The sequence below is a fragment of the Triturus cristatus genome, chromosome 12, assembly GCF_964204655.1.
Source record: "Triturus cristatus chromosome 12, aTriCri1.1, whole genome shotgun sequence".
Lineage (NCBI taxonomy): Eukaryota > Metazoa > Chordata > Amphibia > Caudata > Salamandridae > Triturus > Triturus cristatus.
In genome coordinates, this window is record NC_140595.1 from 141,552,508 (window position 1) to 141,580,032 (window position 27,525).

The 27,525-nt window shown below is 43.1% G+C and overlaps 1 protein-coding gene across 1 annotated transcript in view; it reads right to left on the reverse strand.

The window, feature by feature from the left end:
- The window catches only part of LOC146772915 (semaphorin-7A-like), a 295,594-nt gene that overhangs the window by 134,366 nt on the left and 133,703 nt on the right, over window positions 1–27,525 (reverse strand). Inside the window, exons 4-6 of the mRNA XM_085639536.1 lie at window positions 23,616–23,714; window positions 22,156–22,249; window positions 17,882–17,980 (exon numbers count right to left, since the gene is read on the reverse strand). Of these exons, the coding sequence (XP_085495662.1) occupies window positions 17,882–17,980; window positions 22,156–22,249; window positions 23,616–23,714 (292 nt within the window). The remainder of the gene's footprint in view (window positions 1–17,881; window positions 17,981–22,155; window positions 22,250–23,615; window positions 23,715–27,525) is intronic.

Sequence of the window (27,525 nt, forward strand, 5' to 3'; positions counted from 1 at the left end):
ACGTATTAAGACTTCATTAGTGGCCTAGTGAACAAAGAAATTAAATAGCCACCAATTCAATAAATTAAATACACTTTAAAGGTCTGAGCACAATTCTAAGGTAGCATCCTTAGACTGGTATCAGGTCTAAATGTTAGCTCACAAAATGATAACGATATCCTATTTGGGCTGACGCATATGTCTATAGTGCCCCTTGAACATGAATTATGTAACGCCCTAGTCAACGATATTATTATTACTTGCAAAATCGTAGTTGATGGCATACTTAAGAAACCAATCTGCAACCAATGTATTCGAGTTTACGGAGCCTCTACAATGAGAAGCTCTGAAATTGACTAAAACGAAACAGCGCGGCCCGAATAATATCCGCCGCTGAAAAACGTGCATCTACACCCTACATAGAGCCGTTACAATGAGAAGCTCTGAAATTGACTAAAACGAAACAGCACGGCGCGGATAATATCCACCGCTGAAAAGCGTGCATCTACGCCCTACATAGAAATCTCAATGCCCCGTAATTTACTTGGAGCAAAATGAATCCGCTTCCAATCTCTCACAGTCCGGACAAACAAAAGCCAAACGTGGAGATACAATCGGCTGCTTATATAAACGCGCGCGAAAGTTCCGAGTCAGCCAATTCGAAACCACGGCATAGATCGTAATCGGTGTCCGTGGCTGGGTCAGGAGTTACTCGTAAAACGTGAAATGGATGCAGCATCACCATAGCCCTGAGGTCAAGGCAACCGGGTCCTAGAACGAGGACAAAAACAATTACCTGCTAGAAGTTTAACCCACAAATGGAGAATCAGGATAGTACATCAATATGGGCCTGGATAGAGCAGGGGATGTAACGGTGTTCTCATACATATTTATACATAGCTTCGGCATGAAAAACTGTAAACTGATTCACAAGAGGGATGTTTCTCTAAAGAATATTTTCAATAAAGGCATTGACACGTGTAGTCGTGTCAAAGATGTTGACACATAATGTAGTGTGAACAGTATTTATACTAAGTGAATAATTCGCACAAATACCGGTGAAAAACATTGAAGAAAACGCGACAAAAGGAAACATTAGGTATTCCTCACGTGAAGAATCGAAGGCGTTATCAATCAAGATCAATCCATGCTCACACAAACACATTGATGTAATTTATCTGGAAACGAAAGGTCTAAAAAGCCACATTGAAAAACAATTGGATACAGCTTGAATCACATCGCTTGTTAAACTGAACACTAAAAGACAGTTGAATTTAGGCAAAACAAATGTGTGCGAGTAAGTTCACAATATACAGTAAAAACTTATAATTTACTCATTTGGATATAGGTCTCCTCGTGCTCATTAAGCCCATGATCAACAGCCTCAAGGATATGTATCCAACGACATTCCTTGTAGTTGAGGGAACTAGCCACATTACCGCCCCTCTGATGTATAACAATTTTTTCAATGACCCACCATTCAATTTGTTCATGAGTGTGACCCATATTAGTGGAGTGTTCCACAAGGGGAGCACCTTGTGTCTTGCATTTTATTCTACTTGTGTGTTGTTGAATTCTGTTCTTCACTTTCTGGGTCGTTTGCCCTACATAAATCAGGGGACATGGGCATCTGATTGCATAGATGACATTTTGGCTATTGCAGTTCGTAAATTGATCAAGGCTATATGTTTTACCCCGATGTGTAAAGTTATTTCCAGACACAGTATATCGACATACTTTACATTTACTACATCTGTGATGACCAGTTATGGGTGGTAGACTGAGTAGTGATCTAGTGTCAGGGTGTCTGGGTGGTTCTAAATACGAAGACACCACATGATCTTTGATATTTTTAGCACGCTTAAAAGCAAATAAAGGAGGTGCGGGCATGTTGATTTCAGAACCAACTAAATTCCAATATTTCTTAATCACCCTCTTTATCTCATTGCTACGGGTGTTAAACGTGGTAACACATACCAACTTATCCATCTCTTGGTTCTTTGGTTGTATCTCCAGCAGGGTTTCCCTGGGTCTATACCAGGCTATTTTTCTGGCTCTATTGAGGAGTCCCTTTGGGTAACCTCTCTCCCTTAGTTTGACAATGAGGATATCAGACTCCTTAAAATAGAATTGGCTGACTCGGAACTTTCGCGCGCGTTTTTATAAGCAGCCGATTGTATCTCCACGTTTGGCTTTTGTTTGTCCGGACTGTGAGAGATTGGAAGCGGATTCATTTTGCTCCAAGTAAGTTACGGGGCATTGAGATTTCTATGTAGGGCGTAGATGCACGCTTTTCAGCGGTGGATATTATCCGCGCCGTGCTGTTTCGTTTTAGTCAATTTCAGAGCTTCTCATTGTAACGGCTCTATGTAGGGTGTAGATGCACGTTTTTCAGCGGCGGATATTATTCGGGCCGCGCTGTTTCGTTTTAGTCAATTTCAGAGCTTCTCATTGTAGAGGCTCCGTAAACTCGAATACATTGGTTGCAGATTGGTTTCTTAAGTATGCCATCAACTACGATTTTGCAAGTAATAATAATATCGTTGACTAGGGCGTTACATAATTCATGTTCAAGGGGCACTATAGACATATGCGTCAGCCCAAATAGGATATCGTTATCATTTTGTGAGCTAACATTTAGTCCTGATACCAGTCTAAGGATGCTACCTTAGAATTGTGCTCAGACCTTTAAAGTGTATTTAATTTATTGAATTGGTGGCTATTTAATTTCTTTGTTCACTAGGCCACTAATGAAGTCTTAATACGTTTATTTGTAGAAATTGTTGATCGCCTTGACGGTACTTTTCTGCCCAGTGCAGGGACATCGTAAGGTACGTGACGGCTATTAGTGAATCACGTTGCGGACAATGAATATATAGTACATCATATATGAGAGTTAATTTGCGTTATCTATTACAGAATATATTGCCCTGACACAGTGAGATTTTGATTGACTTCACCGTGTGCGACACAAGGATATATATATATAAAAAATCGATTCTTAGTCCTCAGGTGAGCATTACCCACATATTTACTTTAGAATAACTACTAAGACACACACATAGCTTTTAGTTTTTGATTATATGTTTTGTAATTACAGACTGACCGGTTGTTGTTGTCCTGATGAAGACCCGTCATTGATGCGTATAAATCTACACGTAATCTCAGGGTCGAAACGTCGACGTTATCTATCTGATTGATCCATGCAATTCCACCGTTCAAATATTGAATAATACATATTGTGGTGTTATATGCTACTAATTTCGGATCATCATTCTTTTAAAGTATTTTCGTCTAAATATATGTTCATGATGTCAATTTTGTGTTGATTGCTTATGTTATTGTGCACTATTGATCACTAAATGTGTTGTGATTCTATGTATTGTCTTTTGGTCAGTTCTATATTGCAATAACAATCATGCATATTTAAATACATTGAGAATGAAAATCACCTTGCGTTTGTTAGAGTAATGTTTTTTATGTGTGTGCTTTCTTGTGATTAGGTACACCTTTTTGTAATAGTCTTTCGAATACATTCAGTGTCCTTTAAATCAAGTTCACTCCCAACAGAACCAACTTTTCTGTTTCATATACTTACCCAGGTTCTGAGGGTTACTGGGTTACCCCATTAATTCTAATGACTGTATGCATCTGAGCGGCTGGGCTCCCTGTGGACCTCGAAAGGCTTTGAGAAGTGGGACATGATAGGCATCAGCAAGGTGGGCGATCTCTGGACGAGGGGGGGATTTAAAACGTTCGATGTGCTGCAGACGGAATTCCAGTTGCAGGATAGGGAGTACTTTCGATATATACAGGTCCGTCACGCGTTGTGCTCCGTATTCCCGGATGTTGCCTCCATCCCGGAGTACTCCCCTCTGGAAGAAAGAGTGCTAGATGGGCATGTACCGGATGGCACGATTTCATTGATTTACAAAAAGCTCATCAACGATCGCTCGGACTGCTGACTAGCCTTCGTGAGGCGTGGGTCGCCGATGGATTGGAGCTGGATGACGAGGACTGGGTGTCTGCGGTGGCCTCCCCGAAAGAGGTGGCCATACCGGCCCGCCTTCGCTTCGTCCAACTCAAAATACTCCATAGGGTCTATGTCACGGGGCCGGGTCTGATGCGTATGGGATATGCCGTGGATGGGTTGTGTAAGCGTGGGTGTGGTTCTTTAGGGACCTTCTTCCATATTTTGTGGGAATGCCCGGAGGTGGCGCGATTCTGGCGTGGTGTGCATGCGGTGTTGCAGGCGGTCACACATGTGACGCTGCTTCCCGAAGCGAGGAGATGTCTGCTGAATGTGTGGGAGCCGACTGACTACTCAGTGCCGCAGACATGGTGGGTGACTCTGGGATATATGGTAGCCAAGCGTGACATAGCGCAATTGTGGGGCTCCCAGAGGTCGCCAACGGTCTCGGCGTGGAAGGACAACATGGATTGGCGTATGTTTCGGGAAAAGGTAGTGTATGTTGCGAGAGGTAAGCCTGGGAAATGGGTGAAAGTGTGGGGCCCCTGGAACTCCTACCGTGGCGGAATTTGTACCCCGCCACTGACGCCTGAGCTGGCACTGGCCCCGTCTCCCTAGTCTGCTTGTCGCCTTGGTTCTGGGAACTGAGTCCACTTTGTTTCCGCCCCGGCCTATCCCCCCCGCTATTCCTGTGGCTCGGTAGGGTCCTCCCCAGGGGAGCTCGTACTGCTGCTTTGACTTTTGCTGCCTTGTGGATTTGTTTGTTGTTTCTTATATAAAAATGGAACCGCCATTTGGGGGGTCCGGACGGTGTGGCCGCCAACGCTTCTTTCAACTCCTGTGATCTCTCTCACGCTGCAGCGTGTGTTCACTAACTGTATTTTATGCTCTTACTGTTTGCTAGCGGCCGGCCCGAAGGTTGTAGGCCCATCTTTGTATATCTTTTGCATTCTGTAATAAAGGTTTCAAAAAAAAAAAAAAAAAAACCTTTGAAATTCACTGAAAAACCATAGGTTTCAGGGGCGTTATAGTTAGGTATTAGCATTTAAAAAACCTTTGAAATTCACTGAAAAAACCATAGGTTTCAGGTATGTTATAGTTAGGAATTAGCATTTAAAAAACCTTAGAAATTCACAGAGAAAACCGTAGGTTTTAGGGGTGTTATAGTTAGCTGGACATTTCACTTGTACAGAACCAGTGAAATTCCCCCGTTATAGTTAGTTCAGCTAACTATAACTCGCGCGCCCGCAATGCACTGCTGATGACGTCACATATTACATCACTCATGACGTGGTCACTGACATCACTCATGACATCTCAAATGACATCACTGATGACATCACTGATGACATCATCCTTGTGATAGAGTGGCAGACCTCCTCTCACCCTAATATAACCTTTGATACACACACTCAAAAATAGAAATTAACATTTTCAAAACAATGGACATACCAATACCATTTACAACACACCTATTCAGTAATTCAAAGATCTACACACACATCCTCTCATTCACTAACAGTCCTATACAGTCACTCATGCATGTACTCACTCATCATATGTACTCATACACCTATATATCCTGTTACACACTGACACTCATCCATAGAGTTACTCACACACATAGTCACACATGCAAACAAAGTATCAAACATCCATGTACTTGCATATACAGTAAGACACACACCACCACACTTACTTCTACAGAAACTTACACATACTTACTCTCTTAAGCAATCATTTATAGAAACACATACTAATTTATACAGGAACTCTTCCAATCTCTTATTTTCACATATACTCACTTATATACACCAATACTCACATATACTAGTTTAAAACATATGTAGTTACTCATAAAGACACTATTGAGACAGTCATTCACTCACTAACACACCCATACACACACTCATCCACCCATACAGTCCTGCACACATGCTGTCTTCAACACATGCAAACAGTGAGTCACTCATTCATGCATCTATGCACTACATAATACCCCCCACCAAACCATACAGACACTCAGACACTCATACTGATACTAAAAAAAACAACTAATAACCTGTATAGACACTTATGTAGCTACTCACCAACCCATGTAGCCACTTATACACAAAGTGAGAGACTGATACAGATATTTATATATTTAAACATTACTCACTAACCCATGTATTCGCTAAGATACACTTAATCAGTCAGTTATACAATCAATTTTTCAAAAACAAAATCATCCATTTAGACACTTATATACCCATTAATTCTTCCAGCGACCTTGAGATATACATATATAAAACATATTTAAATTTCAGTAAGAGACACACATTCAGTGGATGATGTAATCAGTGATGTCATCAGTGATGTCATTTGAGATGTCATCAGTGACGTCATGAGTGATGTCACTGACCATGTCATGAGTGATGTAATATGTGATGTCATCAGCAGTGCATTGCGGGAGCGCGAGTTATAGTTAGCTGAACTAACTATAACGGTGGAATTTCACTGGTTTTGTTCGAGTGAAATGTCCAGCTAACTATAACACCCCTAAAACCTATGTTTTTTTCAGTGAATTTCTAAGGTTTTTTTTAATGCTAATTCCTAACTGTAACATACCTGAAACCTATGTTTTTTTCAGTGATTATATATATATATATATATGTATATATATATATATATAAACATATATATATATATAATTCACTGAAAAAAAACATAGGTTTCACACACGTTATAGTTAGGAATTAGCATTTAAAAAACCTTGCAAATTCACTGAAAAAACCATAGGTTTCACACATGTTATAGTTAGCTGGACATTTCACTCGTTAAAAACCAATGAAATTCCCCCGTTATAGTTAGTGCAGGCAACTATAACTCACGCGACCGCAATCCTCTGCTGATGATGTCAGATATTACATCACTGATGACATATGTGTCTTTATGAAAAATAAATATTTGTAATATATGTATAGCTAAAGATACAGTATTAGCATCAACAGAGGATTGCGGTCGCGTGAGTTATAGTTGCCTGCACTAACTATAACGGGGGAATTTCATTGGTTTTTAACGAGTGAAATGTCCAGCTAACTATAACATGTGTGAAACCTATGTTTTTTTCAGTGAATTTGCAAGGTTTTTTAAATGCTAATTCCTAACTATAACGTGTGTGAAACCTATGGTTTTTTCAGTGAATTTGTACGGTTTTTTAAATGCAAATTTTTTTTTGAGATTTTTGGTAAACCTATGTATAAAATAATATATGTACTATATCCTGCATTATGGAATGGTTAATTTTTTTTTTTATGCATTTTTTGCCGTGCGCGCACGGTACGCGTAATAGTTACGCGAAGTTCACGGAATTTCTCCTTGCGGAATTTCTCCGTTTACGCCGTGCGCGTACGCTACGCGCATTCGGCGATTTTTTGAAAAAAAATTACAATTAATTTTTGCCCTTGGGGGTCCTTCTGGGACCCCCTGACAAAGGCTAGGGGGTCAGGAACTGTCCAGCCTGCCCCCTTTTCACGTTATCCACCTTTGTTTTTCACCCCCTCAGACTGCGAGAGACAAAATGGCGGCCGACACTTCCTGGTTTCGACCGATTGGAATGTTTACTGAGATCTAACAACCAATCAGAATCGCGCTCGTGCACGGCGGCGTGCGCGTACGGTAAGCTTACGGTACGCGCTCGGAGCGCGCCCATAGATATATATATTGATTTAAATGCTATTTTCTCAGGAAATACTGAACAGATTTACACGAGACCTTCAAAAGGCACATCCCTGACCTGAGGGCTACCTCTCTGCCAAATTTCAAGTAATTCTGTTCAGCCGTTCGGGCTGTAGCTGCGACTAAAGTCCCTATGGAAAAATCCATGGGGAAAACGCGTTTTGGGACCCCCCTATTTTCTCGGCCCCCGCTTGACGAATCACCCCGAGACTTTCAGGGTAGGAGCGGAGCGGAGCGCCCCATTAGTTTTGAAAATTTCGCGAGGATTCGTCAATCGGCGCCAAAGTTATTCAAAATAGAATTTTGAGATTTCCTATGGAAACTCGGTCCTAACTATAACTATCTACTGGCGACCGCCAGTAGATAATATATATATATATATATGTGCAGCAAAAATCTTACGTGTGTGTGTGTGTGTGTGTGTATAGCCACACACACAGACACACGCCCACACAAGTAAGCCATTTTTAACCTTTATATTTGATGTATAAGTTTGGAATGTAAATGTTTACAAAGAGGGCCACCAAGTGTTGTTGATGGTGGTCAACTTTGCAAAATCATACACTTTCGGTGCAGCCCAGAGGCAATACATGGTAAGCATCTTTCTGGAATATATGATCTTACAGTAATGTGAAGGTTGTAGCCGATTAGGCACATATTCTCAAGTGTTCCACTTAGGTAAGTAGAGTATGTACACGTCTCCCTCCCTAAACAATAGATTTTGAGAACTCTGTTTGGGTAGAGATGTGTTTCCATATACTTCCCTGTTAGTCACACGGTCGAACCTAGTTTGGCGCTTAAGGCATGTCTCCGTTTCATAGTGCTCAATTATTTATTAGGCAGGATCATCACTGGTTCCTTCTTTTTCCCTGCCCTTTCCTCAACTTTGAGTGTGAGACCATTTCAGCCAACCTTGTTATAATTACATTCCCCTTGGGCGACTGTACATCTAAAGACACCCATTCTCCCAGAATTCCCTGTAAAGTCAAACCAAAAAGAGGAGAGCCTGAAATATGTCCAAGAAGGAAGAGTTGAACTAGTTTAATCAAAATGACCAGAAGTTAATCAGATGTATACCTCTTTGTCACTCTTACCCATCCATCCCAGTCCTTAACAATGAGAAAGTACATAGCAGTGCAAACCGACTTTGGCCAAAAAATGCTAGAGATTACACTGTCACCAATAGAATTCACCAAGCAACAGAGGTGACTGACAAGCAACTGTAGCCTTGTTGCCCTGGCAAAATCCACTCTGGGTATGCCCACACAAAGCTCCTCCCAAAATTGCAATGCTGTAAAGAATTGATCATTTCACAGCAAAGCTGACTGAGGGCATAAGTGAGCGTTACGAGGATGGCTGGACTCAGTGATGGAGATTACTGGGAATAATTAGGAGCAGGCCCAGCTCCAGGATTCTGGGGACAGGAGGGCAGAGAAGAAGCATGGGTGGGCCACCAAGATGTATGGGTGGCACGGAGATACGCTGTTCTAGACTGACAATTATTACATGTCAAGAAGTAAAAGTGGCGCATCTTTGGTAATGTTTGACCGAACGAATCGCACAATTGACCATGCCGTCTGCACCCAGTGATCAGTGTGTACTGTACACTGCATGGGTGCAAACCAGGCCCCAACCATAGCGCGCAATGGCCACAGCTGCAAACTGTACCTAGTTTGCATTGCAATGCAGGTACTGGGCTCACAACATGGGCACAGGTTCTGCTCTGTGCCCAGTTCTCACAAGGTATAGGAATCCCCAGGGATTACCACAGGCACAAGCATTTTGGTTACAGATCATGTCTGAAATGCATAGGCTGTGAATCTGGGAGAGGATTTGGCCTAACGGCTGTGGCGGTCGACCGCAAATCTGGGGAACTGGGTTCGAGTCTCGGCAATGATGCTGAACATCCTGTGATTCTGGGAAAATCACTTCATCTCCCCGTGCCTAACAAAAATGAATGTGTCCTCATGTAGCAACTGGTGCTATGTAAAGCACTTTGATACCCGATACCTATGGGTCAAGTTTGCGCTATATAAAACTCTGTAAAATAAAATAGCTAACCATTAATAGCGAAAATTCAATATTATTAGGCTTTGTATTTTAATAATAAGGTCCTTTGTGCAGTGAATTGAACATCCATATTGCATAAAAGTTATATTATAATTCATGGGAGTGTGCAATTGCTGTATAAAAACCGGTCTCTAATTTCCTTATTATATTCATGTTGTAAACCCTTTTGACCAAGTATTAAGACAATTATATCACTGCTCAACTGTAATATATCATTAGAATATGAGTAATGACATGATCATACCTGCTGCCGTCGCCCGCAGCCAAGATGCAATGCAGGCAGTGCAGCATTATTACAACTGCAGTTGAAGAAAGGAAACAAGAACTGACTTTTGGTTCGTCCTATTGGTTTTCCTCAAATGAACAGTGATCAGCATAAAGGAGATACTGGTGTCATGTTCTTTTTTCCAAGCAGTATGTCCTTTGAAGAAAGACTCTTTCTACATGTTTCTGCACTTTCTGAGCGACAGTATTTTTTAATCTAATTTACAATAAAAATTGAATCTAGTGTCTTTTTGTAACAAATTACTAACTACTTTTTAGTATTTTTATGTTTTAATACAACATATTTTATTTTTATTCTTAAACTCAGCAACCACATCATCTTACATATGATAGAATCAGACAACAAGGATTTAAATGGCTTGTGGAAAAGGTGAGGTGCCACCATCTATTATACAGAATAAAAAACCCTCTGCCGTACATTAAGAGGGTATGGCCAATCATCTCAGAGCATCATGCCCATGTAAAGCCACTCGGCCTTCAGCCTCCCTCCTTTATATGGTTCCGGAAATACTGAGTGACTGGAAATATTCTCACTATGTGTGGCAGGGTGTACTCTTATCTTATATATAACTAAGCATCATTCTTTCCATAATTCTACAAAATTGATTTAGCCCTATTAGTCAAATATTTTAACCAATGACACGGCCAGAAAAAAAGTATTGTATACTGCTACATGCGGGACTCTATTGTGTTCAATACGCATATTACTATTTCAGAGTAGATGATGTATAAAAATACATAACAGATACAATGTTACTGAGTTCTGATGACATTTCCTAATAACTCCCCCTCAAGGTTATCACATGAGAAGAACCGTACGCAGACAATATATAACCAAGAGCATTCTAATTATACATTTTGCCTGTGTAGTTTTACATTACCCAGTCATATTCCCTGCAGCTGGAAGTCCACGTGGAATATATGACTGCAAAGAGCTGTTTTTTATGTCTCGCCTGACCCAGCGCATGCGCTGGTCTGGCGAGACTTATGGAGAGGGCTCCAAAAAGTGCTACCAGGCCAGCCTAGAGCTACAGTGCATGTGCGCGGGCGCGCGCGCCGCGCTTGACGCGATTACTTTCACTTTCACGGCCGGACGGCCGCTTTGATATTTTATCGCGATCACTTTCGCGGCCGCACGGCCGCTTGGCATAACCAATAGGTCTCGCTTTTGGGACCTTATAAGTATTTAGTTATGCAAATGTTGCATGGCTAAACACTTATAAGGTCCCAAAGGCGAGCCCTATTGGCTATGCCAATGCTTGTTTTTCATTGTCACTTAGTGCTTCCTGCCATGATGACAGCAGGGAGTGCATTACGCGCTTAAGACATCCCATATACACCCCCTCCCTGGGCAGGAAAATCCCACCAAGGCATCCAGCATCAAGGTAGGCAAGGTTTGAGGATGGGGCATGCCTATGGACCACCGGGGCAGTGGGAATATACGGACTGATGAGCTGATGAGCCGACTTTTTTTTTTTATTAACACATTGGCATTTTTAGCTTTCTACATAACCGGAAGTTAAAAAAAATACGGGCAGCGCTCAGATTCACTACTTTGTATATCTCCTCATAGATCCAGTGTATGTTTTCCCATATCCTCCAATCAGGATGCAGAATTGTTTTGCTTACTTCCTTACGTTAGGTTGTGAAGACGTTTTAATGGTTTTCACTAAGTAATAACATCTTGCCACGATTTAGGAATCGCCTCACTGCAGGACGAAAATAAAACAAACCCATCTATTTACTTTTCTTTGTAAGGGCAAAACTTGAATTTCAGTTAGTTTCCCTCTTCTAGCTCGATTGACCTTTGAGCACCTTGTGATAGGTGCTTGCTCTCCATATATTAACTTGAAGTGGAGCTTAGCAGGACGCCCCTCTGCTCGTTTTTGGATGAGAGAGATGCTGACTTCAAAACTGTCCATATAAAAAAATCTAATCAAGGCATTGAGTAAAGCCAACAGGTGCACGGAAAGCTTATTTTTATTTTTTAAATTAGACTTTTCCAGCTGTGAATAGGCCAGGGGGCTATTTTGGACCAGAGACATAAGGAGAGCCCGGCCCGGCCCTCCTCGTCCCCTCTGGACCCTGGCCTGATCAGAATATTACTACAGTGTGCGACTGTCTATGCACCGAGCAGGCAAACATACACACGGATCACATATTACACACAGAGCTGCAAAACGATTTACTATCAAAAAGGCAAGTTGATGGATTCCAGCAACCCTCACTCATTCACCATCTGCAGCCCCATCAGACGGCATCTTCCCTTCGACTTATAGTGCTTCATAGAGGTGCCAGGGAGTGCCCAGCAGCTGCCACAGGTCCCTGCTCTCTGGAATTCAGCTAGGATGCAGCATTGCTACAAGTGAACCAGCCACCATTAAGAAGATGCAGCAGAACCTCCAGGAAAAGCACTGTCGCAGAGGGAGGGTTCAAGGGAACGTCCAACAGAGGTGATAAAGTTGCAACCTGAAGAAGCTAAAGAACCAGAGGAAGATCTCACAGGTCTATGGTTAAAAAGGACAAGGCGGAAGTGTCAAAAATAGAGTAGGTCTCCCAAAAATTCTGAGCAGCCACCCACTGAAACCAGATAGTAGAAGAAGCCATTCCCGGAGGAGGCCTTCCAGCAAAATGTTAAGGATGCACAAGGGGTCACACTGTCTGCGATGAAACTCCTAGGAAGAACAACAAGATCAAATCTGAGGCCTGTGCTGGACAGACAATTCCTAAGTAGGGTGGCGATGCACTTATCAACTCCCTCGACCTACCAGGTTGGAACCCAGGCCACTGAACCTCCGACGCCCACAGGAGAAGATGCTAAGAATAATCCACCATGGCTGATGTTGGCGGCCGGAGTTGCAAAGAGAAATATAGCAAGGGCCTGGGGAGCAGATCGTCCTCCAAAGGTGGCGGACTTGGAGGCAGGCTTGGACTGGTGCCAACGGGCTGAGAAGGTGATCTACCTGAGCTGCGTATGCCTGAGAAACTGGGGAAAAGTTTGGGGCTAGTGGATAGCGTATAGAGGACAGTAAAGGGGCGTCATAGAGAGAAATTAGTGCTAGGTTAGCGAATGGGGTTAGAGCATATTTTGAAATTTGTACCATGTTGTGAATGTTGTACACATGTATGCCATTAACGACAATTTCACTTTAACGGATATCGAGAATGTGTTATGCTTCCCTCCTTGTACCATCCGCCGCGACATTGACTGTTTGAACCTGTCAGTATATGCTGAGCAACTGTTTAATAAAAAGAGTTTCCAAAAAACCCGAATAAACCACCAAAACGAACACCATAGAAGCAGAGAGAAGGCAAGGCGGGCTCCAGATGGAAACTGCAGCAATGCCCCAAAACCTGTGGACATGGAGACACAGCACAAAACAGAGCAGCAGAGCAGCCTTCAGAAAGGCAACTTAGACAATCTGAGGAGTTCCCAAACTGACACAGGTCTGAAGGAACATATCCAAACGAAGGCAGAAATGCATCGAGGGAATGAAACGGTGCCTAATGTGGCGGGCTAGCCCGTTCTCAGTCCCTGGGGGATACATGGCCCTGAAAGACAGAAGACGCGCCATTGAGAGAAAATCACATGTAGCACCTGCGCCTCCGGAAGTCGATGTAGGCCAGAGACACTTGGTTGCCCATCCAGAGCTTGAGATGCTGATTCGGCAACTGCTGGGAGAAAAAACTTGGGGGCATATCAACAACAACCGGCGATAATTATCGCTGAGCGCACTTAGCGCTCGGATAATTATCGCCGGCTAGCGCGATTTTTATCGCTGAGATAGCGTGCTATTAGCAACGCTTATCTCAATAGCGATAAAAATCCTGGTGCTAAGTGGCTAACGTGAGATTATCGCTGGAAACCCAGCGATAATCTCACGTTAGCTTTTTGATAGGGACAGACAAACTTAGCCACGATATCCTCCTTCCATAGGATATCATGGCTAAGTCAGAAAAATACCAGACGTAAAAAAGCAGCGTTAACCGCGGTTAGCGCTGCTTTTTTTGTCTCTAACAGGGTTAGCGATATTCTTGATAATAGGAGAAATGTCGCTTAGCGACATTTCTCCTATTATTTTACTCTGGAACGCCCCCTTTGCATCTCATTAGAGATGCAAGGGGAAGCGTAGAGTAAAAGGGTGCTAACATGCAAATTTGCATGTTAGCACCCTGTTGTTGATAGGGCGCTAGTTTTATCTCTGCTTTTTTGGCTTTTACAGCCAAAAAAGCAGAGATAAAGCCCTTGTTGATATGCCCCAAAGAGCCTTGGGAGTAGCACTACTCCCGCTAGCTAGTTAGATGATTGGCCTGCCTTGCAGGGCAAGTCACATCCCTCTGCCGAATGGTCTCCCAAGATGGTCCCCAACATATAGAAGGTTCCAGCAACAGCACTTTGAGCTATGCATCTTCTTCAACCACCAGAAAGGGAACACCATTAGGTGCACCATCCTCTCCAGCTGAGCTTCATAAAGCTAGGGCGCCAGAAACCAATGAGACATATGAAATTCACTAGTAGCTTGAGTCGGAAATGAGCCATATACCACAAATGTATTTTCTGCCATGTGCCCTTGGGGATGTAAAAACTTCCTGATTATGAACAAAAGTCCTTGTAAAAGAGGGGCATATTAGATCGGAGAGGACCGTAGGATCTCCAGACAAAACACTATCTCCTAGACAGTGCAACACTGAGCACCAATGAAAGGTATGTCTTGAAGGGGATGGGACCTGCCCTAATGGAGTAGAGAGACATGATTCTTCAGCGACGGCACACCAAGTGAATACCTCCCACTGCCAAAGAGAAAGAAGATGTAGCACTTAGACAATCATGCAAATACAGAGATGGACTAACACACTGGGCACGAAACAGAGCGGCAAGAGGACATGAACTTGTGTGGATGGCTGACAACCCTAAGAGAAGAACTGGACATTGTCAGTGAAGTGCCCAACTGCTAAAAGCAGGACCTGCTGATTTGACATTGAAACAGAACAAGGTTTTATGTCTCTTTGAGGTCAAAGACTACCTGAAAAACCCTGGGAGGCAAGATGTTCTGCAGAATAGTCATTCTTGAAGGGACAATGAAGCAAATACTTGATCAGCAACTTTAGTCCAGGGTTGGATCGCTGACAGGCTTGCACACCAGGAACTGGATAGATATATGCCCTGCCCTTCTTCCCTATCGGCCATGCCTTCATGGCGTTCTGAGTGAGCAAGAATAGCGCCCCCATTCAGCTGAGCAGACTGCCACAACTGAGAGCCGAGCCGAGGAGTCGGACATAAATAGTCTTAAATTAGCTGTGGAGACAATTTGATCCATTAAGCCCGTTCTAGGACATGGCCAACTCATTGGTCAGACCCAAACACTTTTCCAGAAAATGAACAAGACTGTGCCCACTAGCATACCCTGCTGGGGTGGTGGATGCAGCAGTAAGTCATGGTTTAGATGTGACTGAGAGAAGAGGTGAAAAAAGGAAAGTGGAATCTTCCAGCGAAGGAGAACCCCTGGTCATGGGCTGTACCACAACCGTACTATCGGTACCATTGCTGGTCTCCACCACCAGCAAATCACAGCACTGACCAGAGGACCCTGGAGAAATGGGAGAAGAGTCTTGAGATCCTCCACAGGCTTCTTAAGCACAGTCTCAAACTGAGGATCAAAGACAATAGACCCTAGAAAAGGGATGTAGATCAATAGATCCCACTGCACATCCTGCAATTTCTAAGTGTGGCTAGAGAATTCTCTGGGAAGGAGCAGCAGCAACTGCTGAATTTCATTAACCATAACATCCAAAAAGACGCGTACTTGTTTCACCAACAATGCAGGGTGCGCACCACTCAGCTTGACCTTGAAGAGAGACTGAGTCCTTCATAAAAGGCTGGACATGATAAATGACGTAGGAGCAACTGCAAAGGGAAACCCACTGGGACAGAAAATGTATTTTTGAGGACCAGATCGACCTTCCTATCATAATGTCATCAGAAGCAGCATCCACTAAGCAGTAAAAGACTGAGACAACAACCCACTAGCAAAATCAACTCCAAATTGGTGAAGGAGGGAACTTATTCATCAAACCCCACTTGGTGGTACTTCTAGGCCAAGAACCAAGGAATGGTCTTCTTTTCTTTATCCAAGATATTGTGGACTTTCTTGTGCCCCAGCAGTGAGACAGACTTCACAGTATGAACATCTGCAACCAAGTTCTCCTATACCTCATCCACCACAGGAGGAAAGCCAAGGCTAAGTTAGAGGTGATGGAGAACAGCCATCAAATCAGTGCCTTGCAGTTGTCTCTATCTCTGGGATCCAACCTGTCCAGCTTATCATTATCACCATCCTTCACATATTCCCACTGAATCCAGGCTCAGAGACAGCCTGGCACGCCAACGCGCTACTACCTGCCTTATAAATACGTGCCTGAAATTCACAGGGCAAGAGAGAGATCACAGGAGTGTGCTGCACGGATTCATCAGGATGCAGCATATCCATATGCTCCAGGTGAGAGATTAGTGCAGCAATTACCCTCTTCTGATTGCAAAGTGAACTCCAGAATATGGATGACCTAAACTGAAGTAGTGAAAAAACCCTTGTGGTTTAGGGGACCGTGCAATACCAGGCAACAACCCATCGAGAACCACCTTCCAGGAGCCCTATGGAACAGGTAGCATGGCCAGAAGTGGCAAAACGCACCATGCAGTCCACCACGAACATGGCCAAAGAGAGGACCAGAGGAAGGCAGGAATGTAGAAGAGACTGAGCAGCAATGGACCCAGTTGAGAAAGACCCTAACAAGCAAGCATTTGACTAAGCCCTTCTCAGGCTGAAGCACTGCTCCGAGGGGTGGGGTTCAGACAGTGACAAGTAGGTCAATGAAAAGATGCTGTCACAAACTTTTCAAAATGTTAAACTTTAAAATATCAGTAACAGCTAGAGCAGTCAACCTCGAAGCTGGGGAACCGGGTTCGAGTCTCGGCAAAGGACGCTTAACATCCTGTGATTCAGGGCAAATCACGTAATCTCCCCGTGCCTAATAAAATGAATGTGTCCGTCTGTAACATAAGTGGTGCTCATGTAAAGTGCTCTAATACCTTCGGGTCGAGTTCACTCTATATGAAACTCCCAAATAAATAAATGACAACAGCAAGCTGAGACACATACCAGTGAAATTCGCAGTGAAGCACAATCTGCGACAGACAAAAAAGACAATGGTATGGGATCTGGAAAAAGCTACAGCAAAGAAAGGAGCAGCAGGTTTTAAAAAATTCAGCTGGGGGCATGTGAATTGCCCGGCTCCAGTGTCAGGACTCGCCTCACATATTTGGTCTGTGACGCAGTGGCGTAACACAGGCCCCCGCAGCCCCCGTGGTGCTGGGGGGGCCCCAAGCTCCAGGGAGCCCCCTCAGCACAATACTTTGGCAGGAGAGCTCCTGATTGAGTCTGGAGGGAGCCCCTCCATGTACCGTGCAGGGGGCCCCCTCACGTTTTGTTACGCCAGTGCCGTGACGAGGAATGCTGACATTGAGTAAAGAAGATTGCCTGTAAGTAATCGGGGCATTCCAACATGCAACAGTAGCTGTGAGATAGCAATCTATCTTCTTACCTATACTTGCCATGCACTGTAGTGCTTATGTCGCGGTAGTGGATGTAATATTTTTGTTGTGCAATATAAGGCATGCGGCATAATGTGTACACCACTCTCTTTACTCACTTCCTTCATCAATCGCCTTCTAAGTGGCTCCAGGAACTAATGGCACATGCATCAAAGTTCTTATTGTGACTTACCCTGGTATAAAAGCAGTGGGAGGGTCACTCACCGTCTGATGACCTCATAGCAATCATGAGTTAAGGTATTTCTTACCTTGAAGCCACTTGTCCTCAGACTTGATAACTTTAAGCGGGCCATAGCTGCGCTGGATAACGCTCTTCTCTTGGGACAGAGCTGCGTACAAGTTCCCATCTGAAATACAAATGGAATGCAATGCCCAGGATCAATTAGTCATCTTGCCGTTGGGTGCAACAAAAGGTAGGGTGGGCATAGTTTTGTAACTTAGCCTGTTCAGCTTCATAAAGTTTTCTCAGAACCTTCAAAAACTTTGTCAAAGTTTTCCAAAATTGCAACAAATTAGCACACAAGATCTGCAAAATGTTTTTTTCTATCTTTTGAGGGAGAACTTTTCCTCAAAAAGATTTTGCAATCCAATTAACCATCAAAAACATTTTTCTAGAAATCTTAAACCTTGATGACTTTTGGAGAGGATCACAAATTTTGCAACTTCGCCAGTTGGAAATGTTGTTTCCACCAATGGAAATACAATTCTTCCCACAGCAATGAGCCCTACCGTGTCTACACACTACATTCATTGCTAGAAACTCCTGGCTTTTTAAAAATACATTAAAATAATGACACGCTCTCTTCAAATACATTTAACCATGGGAGTAAACCATGTGCTCCAAATGAAGCAATCCGAGATCGCCCACGAGATACCCCTTAACTGCCTTCCACCCTGTTCCCATTTTTGTTTCCTTTGCCCTTTTTGTGCCACTTTGCCCATATGGACCAACTTCATGTCTCTTGTGCAGAATTTGTTGGTCTCTTATGACATGAGTGCCCTTTTCGTTTAATGCAAAAAATCATAATCTCAGCCCTAACATGTTAAAATGTTCAATTCTCAACAACAAAAGCATATCTGCAATAAAGGCACCATTTATTCGCCTAACAATATTTTCTTTGGTTGTTGTACAATTCTAAGTTTATTTGCAGCAAATTTGGGGTCAAGAGAAATGATGAATATTGCAGTTAGGATTTTGGTGCCCAGGTCTTTGCAGGTATAGGTATTTTGATTGAGAAATCTCTGCATGCATGTCTTTTGATGCCAAGATCTATGCATGTAGAGATTTTGATGTCAAGATCTGTAAATGTTGAGATTTTGATGTTGAGACCTGTGCATGTGGCGGGTTTGCTGTCGAGATCTGTGCATATAGCGATTTTGATGTCTAAATCTATCCAGGTAGAACTTTCGTGGTTGGGATTTTAACTGAGTACGTTCTATTGTTATCTTGATAAGTCATCATGTAGATGAAGGTAAAAATTGTTCATATGGAAAGCCTAAACCAGAGACAACCATATAAGTGGCAATCACTGTACCAAACACACCAACATTTAACAGAACACGTTAAGTAGAACATCTAATATACACTGAACACAGCCCAAACTTGGACTCATCAGAGTGTTCCCCCAAGAAAGGCCATACTCACTTTAAAATCCATGGGAGAAAGGGCTGGTGAGCAAGTTGTGCAAGCTATGGGTAAAGTCCTGTGGCTTCAACCATTAGTTACCTACATTATGTACCCACAGCTCCATGACTAAAGTTTAGCCACCTAACCAAGAACAGGATCACAACACAGTAGGCAACATCTGGTAGAATGGGGTAGCTAGAAAAGGAAGGCAGGGTTTAGTGATTGGCGAGGTAGAAAGAGACGAGGCACATCATTACAGAGAGCTGTTGTGCAGAGGTAGAATAAAAAATAAAGCAAAGGGTTGTAAGAGAGAGGCAAGGTAGGGAGAGAAGACGAATCAAAGAGCAAGTCAGGGAAGGTAGACAGAGAAGTAGTGAAAAAGATAATGAGTAATGAGGTGAGAGAGAAAAAGGAGTATGGTAAATTGCGCGATAGGTGAAGCAGAGAGTGTTGACGTTGACATAGGCAGAGAGACACAGTCAGAGGTAGAGGGCAAGGCAGAGAGTGAGATATGCTGAGACAAAAAGAGAGATATTTGAAGAAGTTTGAAACTTGAGTGATATGGGTGAGTGAGAAAAAGATAAGGTAGAAGTAAGGTGACGAGAGGTTCACTAGAGAGAGGTATATCTGTGTTTTGTTAGCTGCCAACTCGGGAGCAGGGGATCCGGGTTCGAGTCTCAGCATTGTCGCGACATCCTATGATCCTGGGCAAATCACTTAATCTCCCAGCGCCCATGGACAGTGAGTACCTGGATACCCTCACAGGTAATAAGCTGAATGATATAAAGCTACCAACATTATCAGAGGGGGACTTCTAGCAATCTCAATCACTTCCTGTTCACATCCGGAGCATGGACAACTATCTGTCATTTCGGAGAGCACTGAAGACTCATCTTTTCCCTTCTTTTTAGGTTTTGTAGTCCACACCCTCAGTCTGTCTCTGTGGCTTTTTATGTCCCTCTGGTTTTTCTTTCGCTTGTCTTGATGGGCTCCTTACAGTTAGCGACCTTTATTGCTTTTAGCGCCGGGACGCCCCTTTGCTGGGGCCGCTGCGCGCTCTACAAATCAGCCTAACCTAACTTCATCAGAGTGCCCCTTGGAAAGAGGGAGAATTGGGCACTGCCCTCTTTGCTCATATCATTCTTTTGCTACCACTGCCAACCCTGGCTGCTCTTGGCACCGCCCTCTGGCGCAGGTCATACGGCCGTAGAATCAGAGACAATACCAACCAGATCCCAAACTTGCTAAGCAACGGAGCCCTCGAGCCTTCGGTTTTCAGTTCAATCACATCTCTGTCTAATGCCCAGTACTGATTCTGAGAGCAGAGAATCCCTGCAGTTTATGAAAAAATATCAGTTTATGCCGAGCTAGAGAATTCTGGTCACACGGTGCAGTGACTGAACCATTTGATCCTCTGGTTGTGAAGTGTCCGCTGTGTCGTCCCTCGCTATTGGCAGCTTTTCTCACCTCCACTGTAACAAGGAGCCAGACCACCACCAAGCCCAGGGAGGCTCAGCGCCTCTCAGGGCACAGGAGTCCCTTTGAAGCTCAGGTGCATTGCAGACAGGCAGAACAGTAATTATATAACTGTTCAAGTGCAAAAACCCATCTCCTATTACGTTACTGATGTCGGAAAAAAGGGTGTTTTGTGTGTCAAAAGAATACGTTTTCGATTTTAATTAAAATCTGTCCTGCGTATCTACTACTTACCTATAGCCTAGATAAGTATACGTTTACTAATCTTAAATCCACATCTAATTACCTTGACATATATATATATATATATATATATATATATATATATATATATATATATATATATATATATATATATATATATATATATATATATATATATATATATATATATATATATATATATATATATATATATATATATATAATTTCACCAGGCTGCCATTTTGCTTTCAAGTATTTTCCTTCATTTCCGTCCCTCTCAAAATGGAGATAACCCACCACACTGTGGGCCTGCTCTAAAACTTCAGCTAATGCCAAGTCTTGGCTTCCTTCAAGAGGGAATTGCTGCAGTCCCTTCTTAGTCCACAATAGTCAGCGCTGAGGCAAAGTGGGTCAGTATTGGCTTCTTCTAAGAAGTCAGCGAATGAAAGCGATGGTTGGCTTCTACTGCTGCAGAATCGTTGTATCCACCACTGTGACCAAAGCTATGGTCTGCTCTTGGATCTTCGCCAACTGAATGTCATGGTTAGCAGCGAGATGCTGCTGTTGCCATAGCTACAGCAGCTTTAGAGGACAGTGCAAGCCAACTTGCTCAGGCACTTTTTCCAAAGTTCATAGTGAATCTGTGCCCTCCAGAGCTAGCTTGAGATTGCTGCATGAGTGCTAGGGCACTATGAACTTGAGGAGGTGTTTACATTCAGTCAGATTTCAGTTCTTTTGCGGTAGAGATGTTAACTGCAATACTAAAGTACCAAACTTGCCTTCATAGAGGATTCTTTCAGTAAATAGCTTACTTTTGTTTTTAATGTGTAGCTTTTATGATATGTTTTCTTTATCGAAATAAAGCCTTTGACTGACTGTAAAGAGATCCAACTTTAGACCTGTAGAAATAGTTAATGGTGTGCTGCGTTAAAGGAATCAACATTGAACCTGCAGAGATATCAGTCTGCATCAGTGGGAATAGTTTTGTGGCCATACAGTTTTCCCAGGAAAGGTCAACCTTTCTTGCAGAGCTTAAGTCCTTGCCGAAAGAGATTGTTCTCAGAGACAGCAACCCAATAACTACAGAGACAGCTGATGACATACCACAAACTTTCCGAAATGATTATTGACCAATGCCACGACCAACCCTGGGCATGCACATGTTTTCTATCGGACAGTAGGAACAACATATATTTGAAGAGATCCAGCCCTTACCTACAGAGATGGTCACAGATGGGTCAGATGGCAAAGCTGGGACCATGTTTTCACCTTTGAAGGTCACACCAGGGAGCACCTTGCCTTCATTTTTCTTGGAAACAAAGAAAATGATTAAAAGAGCTGAGTTCTGGGGCAGGAATGTTCAAACTACACCAGAGATGGAGCACTGATCATTTGCACGGCACAGGGACCAGAGTTGGAATAATAGTAAAGTGAGAGAGTGGGGGAATGAGAGAACTTGCAGGGAGAATGAGTGAGTGAGTTTATATATTAATGCAGCATTCTGATTCAATTATCATTTATGTCAACCCCAGTGGACAAACTCGTCTGAGGAAAATTGCTAATTGATAAGTGACCTCGATTTCATGAAAAACTCTAATTTACTTTTGCCGCCCATGCGCTGAAAAAACAGGGACTTAGTTAGGAATTTAGAACTGGGCTTTTACAGACTATAGCTGTGCTGACAAATTTTAATTTTTGGCTCAGTAAGATTCAAAGGCAACTTTATTGGAGGGATTTACGGATCCTCCCTAAATGTTGTGTTTGAGAATTTCCATCAACTTTGGAGGGTGATTCGATTGTTTTCCTCCAGGATTTTTGGAATAATAGCAGCAGAGGGTGCAGCTTAAAGCAAAGTCGAAAAGAACAAATACTTTTGTCTGGATAAGATCTAAACAATTCTAGACAATTTGAGTGGGTAATATCAGGACACAACCACACCAAGAAATGATTGGGAACTTTTTGGCCTGCGGTGCACTTTAAAGTACATTGACCAAGTAACTATAGTTAAATCTGATAAAATGTAAAAGCAGGCTTGCATATGATGGTTTATAACCAAGGTCCATCGGGAAAATTAGTGGCAAATTGGATATTTTGAAGCTCAATTGGTACAAATTGAAATAGGGTTAGCATAAAATGTTACTGAGTGACTGGAAACTCCCGCCCCAGATTAATAAGACATGATGTTGTATGTTGCACATTTTAGGGTGCATTCAACACTTATGAAAACGGAATAGAATCTAAAACCAACTTGGGATTCAGGAATAGCCAGTCACATTGTTTCACCACCGAAAAGGATTTAAAGACATCTTTGGGTGTCCGTCATACCCTCATTAATTTTAATAGCAGGGGGGCGGGTTCAAGAACGCTGGTCCTTAAACGCTGGTATACCTTGTAAACAATAACAAAATATTTAAATAGGTATGCAGTTCTCGCTGCAATGATTTTCAGGGAAACGTAGTGGCAATTTTGGCATTTTATTGCACATTGGGAAAGTAGCATTGATTATAACTGAATAGACTTTATACAGTGAGGTGCAATGAGTTCCCATACATCAACATGTGGTTTTGCTCTAAATGCTGAGGTTGACTGCCAGATTTTGGGGGCTAACACTAGTCCCCTAGGTGCCTAAACCCCACTGCCCTTTGCCACCTGTTCTCATCGGCGCCAACACTTACCAGGAACCAGCACTTGGGGGAGCCAGCATTGGTGCCACACAGGAGGGTGGATGTTCTGTTCAACCTCTGGATCACTCGGATGAAGTTCTCACACTCAGCCTGCAGGGGGAAAGAAAGAGCCATTTTCAGGTGTAAGGACTGGAGATGGAGGACTGGTAGTTGTTGTCTTGCAGTACTATTTTAAAAACAGGACAACATGATCCAGAATGCAAAGCAAAATGGACTAAGCTTTACACGCATGAGATTAGACAACTTGATTTCTTCGCTTTTTCTTAGGTTGCCCTTTCTTTATGAATTAAATGTCCACCGCGAACAAAACGCTGGGCGTTTGCATAGGCAGTCTTTTTTTTATAGATTTGATGGATGTGACACTGTAGGTCTTTGTCAGTGTTTGTAAGTGCTGCATTGCATGCCTTCAGTGCCTGTGATGGGTGTTAACAGTTAGTCCTACTTCTATGTCTATAGGTGCCCTGGTTTTGTTGGTTGAAGGGCTGACTGGTTTGCAGAGGTTTCTTGGGGAAATTCTTAAAGCTTCCCTGGCAATGCATTCACCCATTGCTTACCATTGGATTTGTGGGTTCTAACTCACGATTGCTTGCTTTCTCTGTGCTGGCGTTATTTGTTTTAGGCTGCCCAGCATGTTTGTGCCCTCCAGTGGAGCAAAGCCTGTTTGCCACCACACTTCCACGAATGCCCCCTTGCTGTAAAAAGGCCTTTACATTTTGTTTACATCTTGCCACATTTGCTGTGCTTTCAAAGAAAGAGGACAAATGTTAGGTCTTGTGCTCTGAGGAACCATGGTGTTTACTATTCTTTCTCTGTGTTCAAAGTGAGAGGATTTATGTGACAACCTTGCTTGGTTCTGGGAGGGGGTGCTGGATGAAGGCTGAACAATGTTGTTTCTACCACACAACACAATGTAAATGTCTGTTAATGAACTGCAAATATTTCAGAATATATCAGAATTAAGAAAGCACAAATGAAGCAAAAAAATTCTAACTCTGAAGTGTGGTATAAACAAATGATTTAATACAATTTTAAAAAATCAGTACACTAGGTGATGACATTTGCACACATTATCGTTTTTGCACTGTATAGTTTTATCAGTAAAACTGTACGTCTGTGCAAACGTTATGGTAATTTCCATTGAAAATGTGTTGTCTGCAATAGCAGTGCACTAACACACCATGCATTTTCCACGCAACTCTACTCCACTGTACACCACTCCACTCTACAACACTCTATGACATTCTCCTCCCCTCTACGCTAGGATACTCCACTCTATGGCACACCATGCCCCACCACTCTACAACACTGTACTCCATTCTACTCCACTCTATGCCAGTCTTCTCTACTCTAGGCCACTCTACCCCACTCTAAGCAACTCTACGCCACTTCTCTCTACGCCACTCCACTCCTCTCTACAACTCTCCACTCTATGACACACTACTCCACTCTAGGCCACTCTTCTCTACCACCCTCCACTCATTGCCACCTCACTCCACTATACTCCACTCTTTGACATGCTACTCCATTCCACTCCACTACTCTCTATGACACTCCATGCTATGACACTCTACTCTATGCCACTCAAGTCTACACCCCTGTATGCCACTGCAGTCTACAACACTCTATGCCCCTTCACTCTAGGCCACTCTATTACACTTTACGCCACTCCATCCTATGACACTCCACAACACTTTGCCTCTTCACTCTATTCCACTCCCCTCTACGCCACTTTACTCTACTCTACGCCACTCCATGCTACACCACTCCAATCTGTGACATTTTAGCGCACTCTATGCTATGCCATTTCAGTCTACGGCACTCCACTTTACAACACTTTACTCCACTCTACTCTATGCAACTCTACTCCACTCTATACGACTCCAGTCTATGATTCAGCACTCTACAACACTCCACTATACTCTACACTACTCTATGCACCTCCACACCTACGGCCATCTACTCCACTCTAGTCTACTCCACTCTACACCCTTTTATTGGAACGGTACACTGCTCCACTCTGACCGTCCACGCTGTGACACTCCACTCTGCGACTCTTTATTCTATGACACTTAACTCTCCATTGCTCCACTCTATGCCATGCCACTCTACAACACTCCGTTCTAGGATACTGCACTCCACTCTATTCAACTCTATGCCACTTCACTCTATACCACTCAACTCTTCCACTCCACTCTACACTACTCCCCCTCCAAGCGATGCCCCTCCACTCTACGACACTCTATGCCATGACACTCTACTCCACTCTCCCTCCACTGTACGACACTCTGTATCACTCGACTCTACACCACTCCACAGCACTCTACTCCATGCCACTCCAGTCTATGGCACTCTCCTCTAGGCCACTAACTTTTAGCGATGCTTCACAACAGTCATGCAACATGGCTAAAACACATTGGCAAAGCCAATAGCTCTTGCAAGGGGAGACCTATTGGCTTTACCAATGCTTGCTCGGTTCTGCAAATATAGGGGCATATGTACAAGGAGTTAACGCCACCAAGACATCACTTTTTTCTACGTTCTAGTGGAGTTAACTCCTTTGCCCTAATTACAAAGTGGGTAACGTGGCTTAACGCTGCCTTGTAAATGATGCCCCTATTCATGCAGCACTTAGTGTGAAAGGCACGGGCAATGGGTGTTGCAGTGGGCGTTCCGCCGCAACACCCATTGGTTTTTTACACTGCCCCATGTTTTCAAGATATGGGGCAGCGCCAAAAATACCGCCAGGGAATACTTGGTCTTAAGCAGTGGATACGAGGAGAAATGTTTTATTTCTCGTCATATTTTGCTCTTTCCACATTTGCTGCATTCTGCAGCACACGCAGACAGAGCAAATCGCCTGTGAGGATTGTTTATGTGCAGGACGGTGTCCCTTACTGCAATTAAACATCGCCCCTGCAGCGCAGGCACCCCAGCAAAATGGCGCTAGGGTGCCTGCGCTGGTGCCTGGCATCTTTTTAGCACCAGCGGTAGAGGTAACGCAGTGGTGTGCCACATTCTTGTGAATACGACGCATCCCTGCGTAATGAAACTGTCGGAGTGCAGCGTTATCAATTTTGGAGTAACATTGCGATCCAACAGTTTCTTGTTAATATGCCCCATAGTCACTCTAGCTGTTTGACCAGCTAGCGGCAGTATGTCTTTTCAGACCTGACTTTTGCAATCAGATCATTTCTGCTGCAGTTTTGTCATAGGTAATTCTTTTAACATTTCGAAAGTTTTAAAAAACTTGTTGAATTGCTTTTCTTCAGGCTGAGTTGCATAAAAGCATCAAATAATTTCCCCAATGGGAACTATCTTATTCATTTTTTTTTTTTATCTTTATTTTACCTGTTCTATTTTTCGATATTCACTTTTATGTTGACATTTCTTTTTCTTGTTTTTTGGACATTAACTCTGTACATTATCGTTACTGTGTATTTTATGTTTGCACAGCGTCTTTGCATCTCCCGAGGATAGGGGAGAACAGAGGGGCATATTTACAACAGACGGTGATAAATATCGCAAAGCGCGCTTAGCGCTTTTATATTTATCGCCGTCTTTCGCTGGAATTCATCGCCATGCTTGCGCTGTAATTACAATGCATAGCGCAATGGCGATATGAATTCCAGCGATAGCAGGGTAATCGCCGCTTTGCAGGGAACATCGCTGGTTTTCCAGCGATGTTCCCTGCAAAACGGTGATATGCTTGTTGATACGACCATGTGGTCGTAACACAAGAATCCACCCCCCATGTTAGGTATGGGTTAGTCATGGTTTTAGCAGACGTTAGTTTTTGGCGAAAACAGTGGTTTTCGCCCAAAACTAACTTATGCTAAAATGCATGGGCCATCTTGTAAATATCACGATGTGCACATCAGCGATATTTACAAGGTTGTACTGC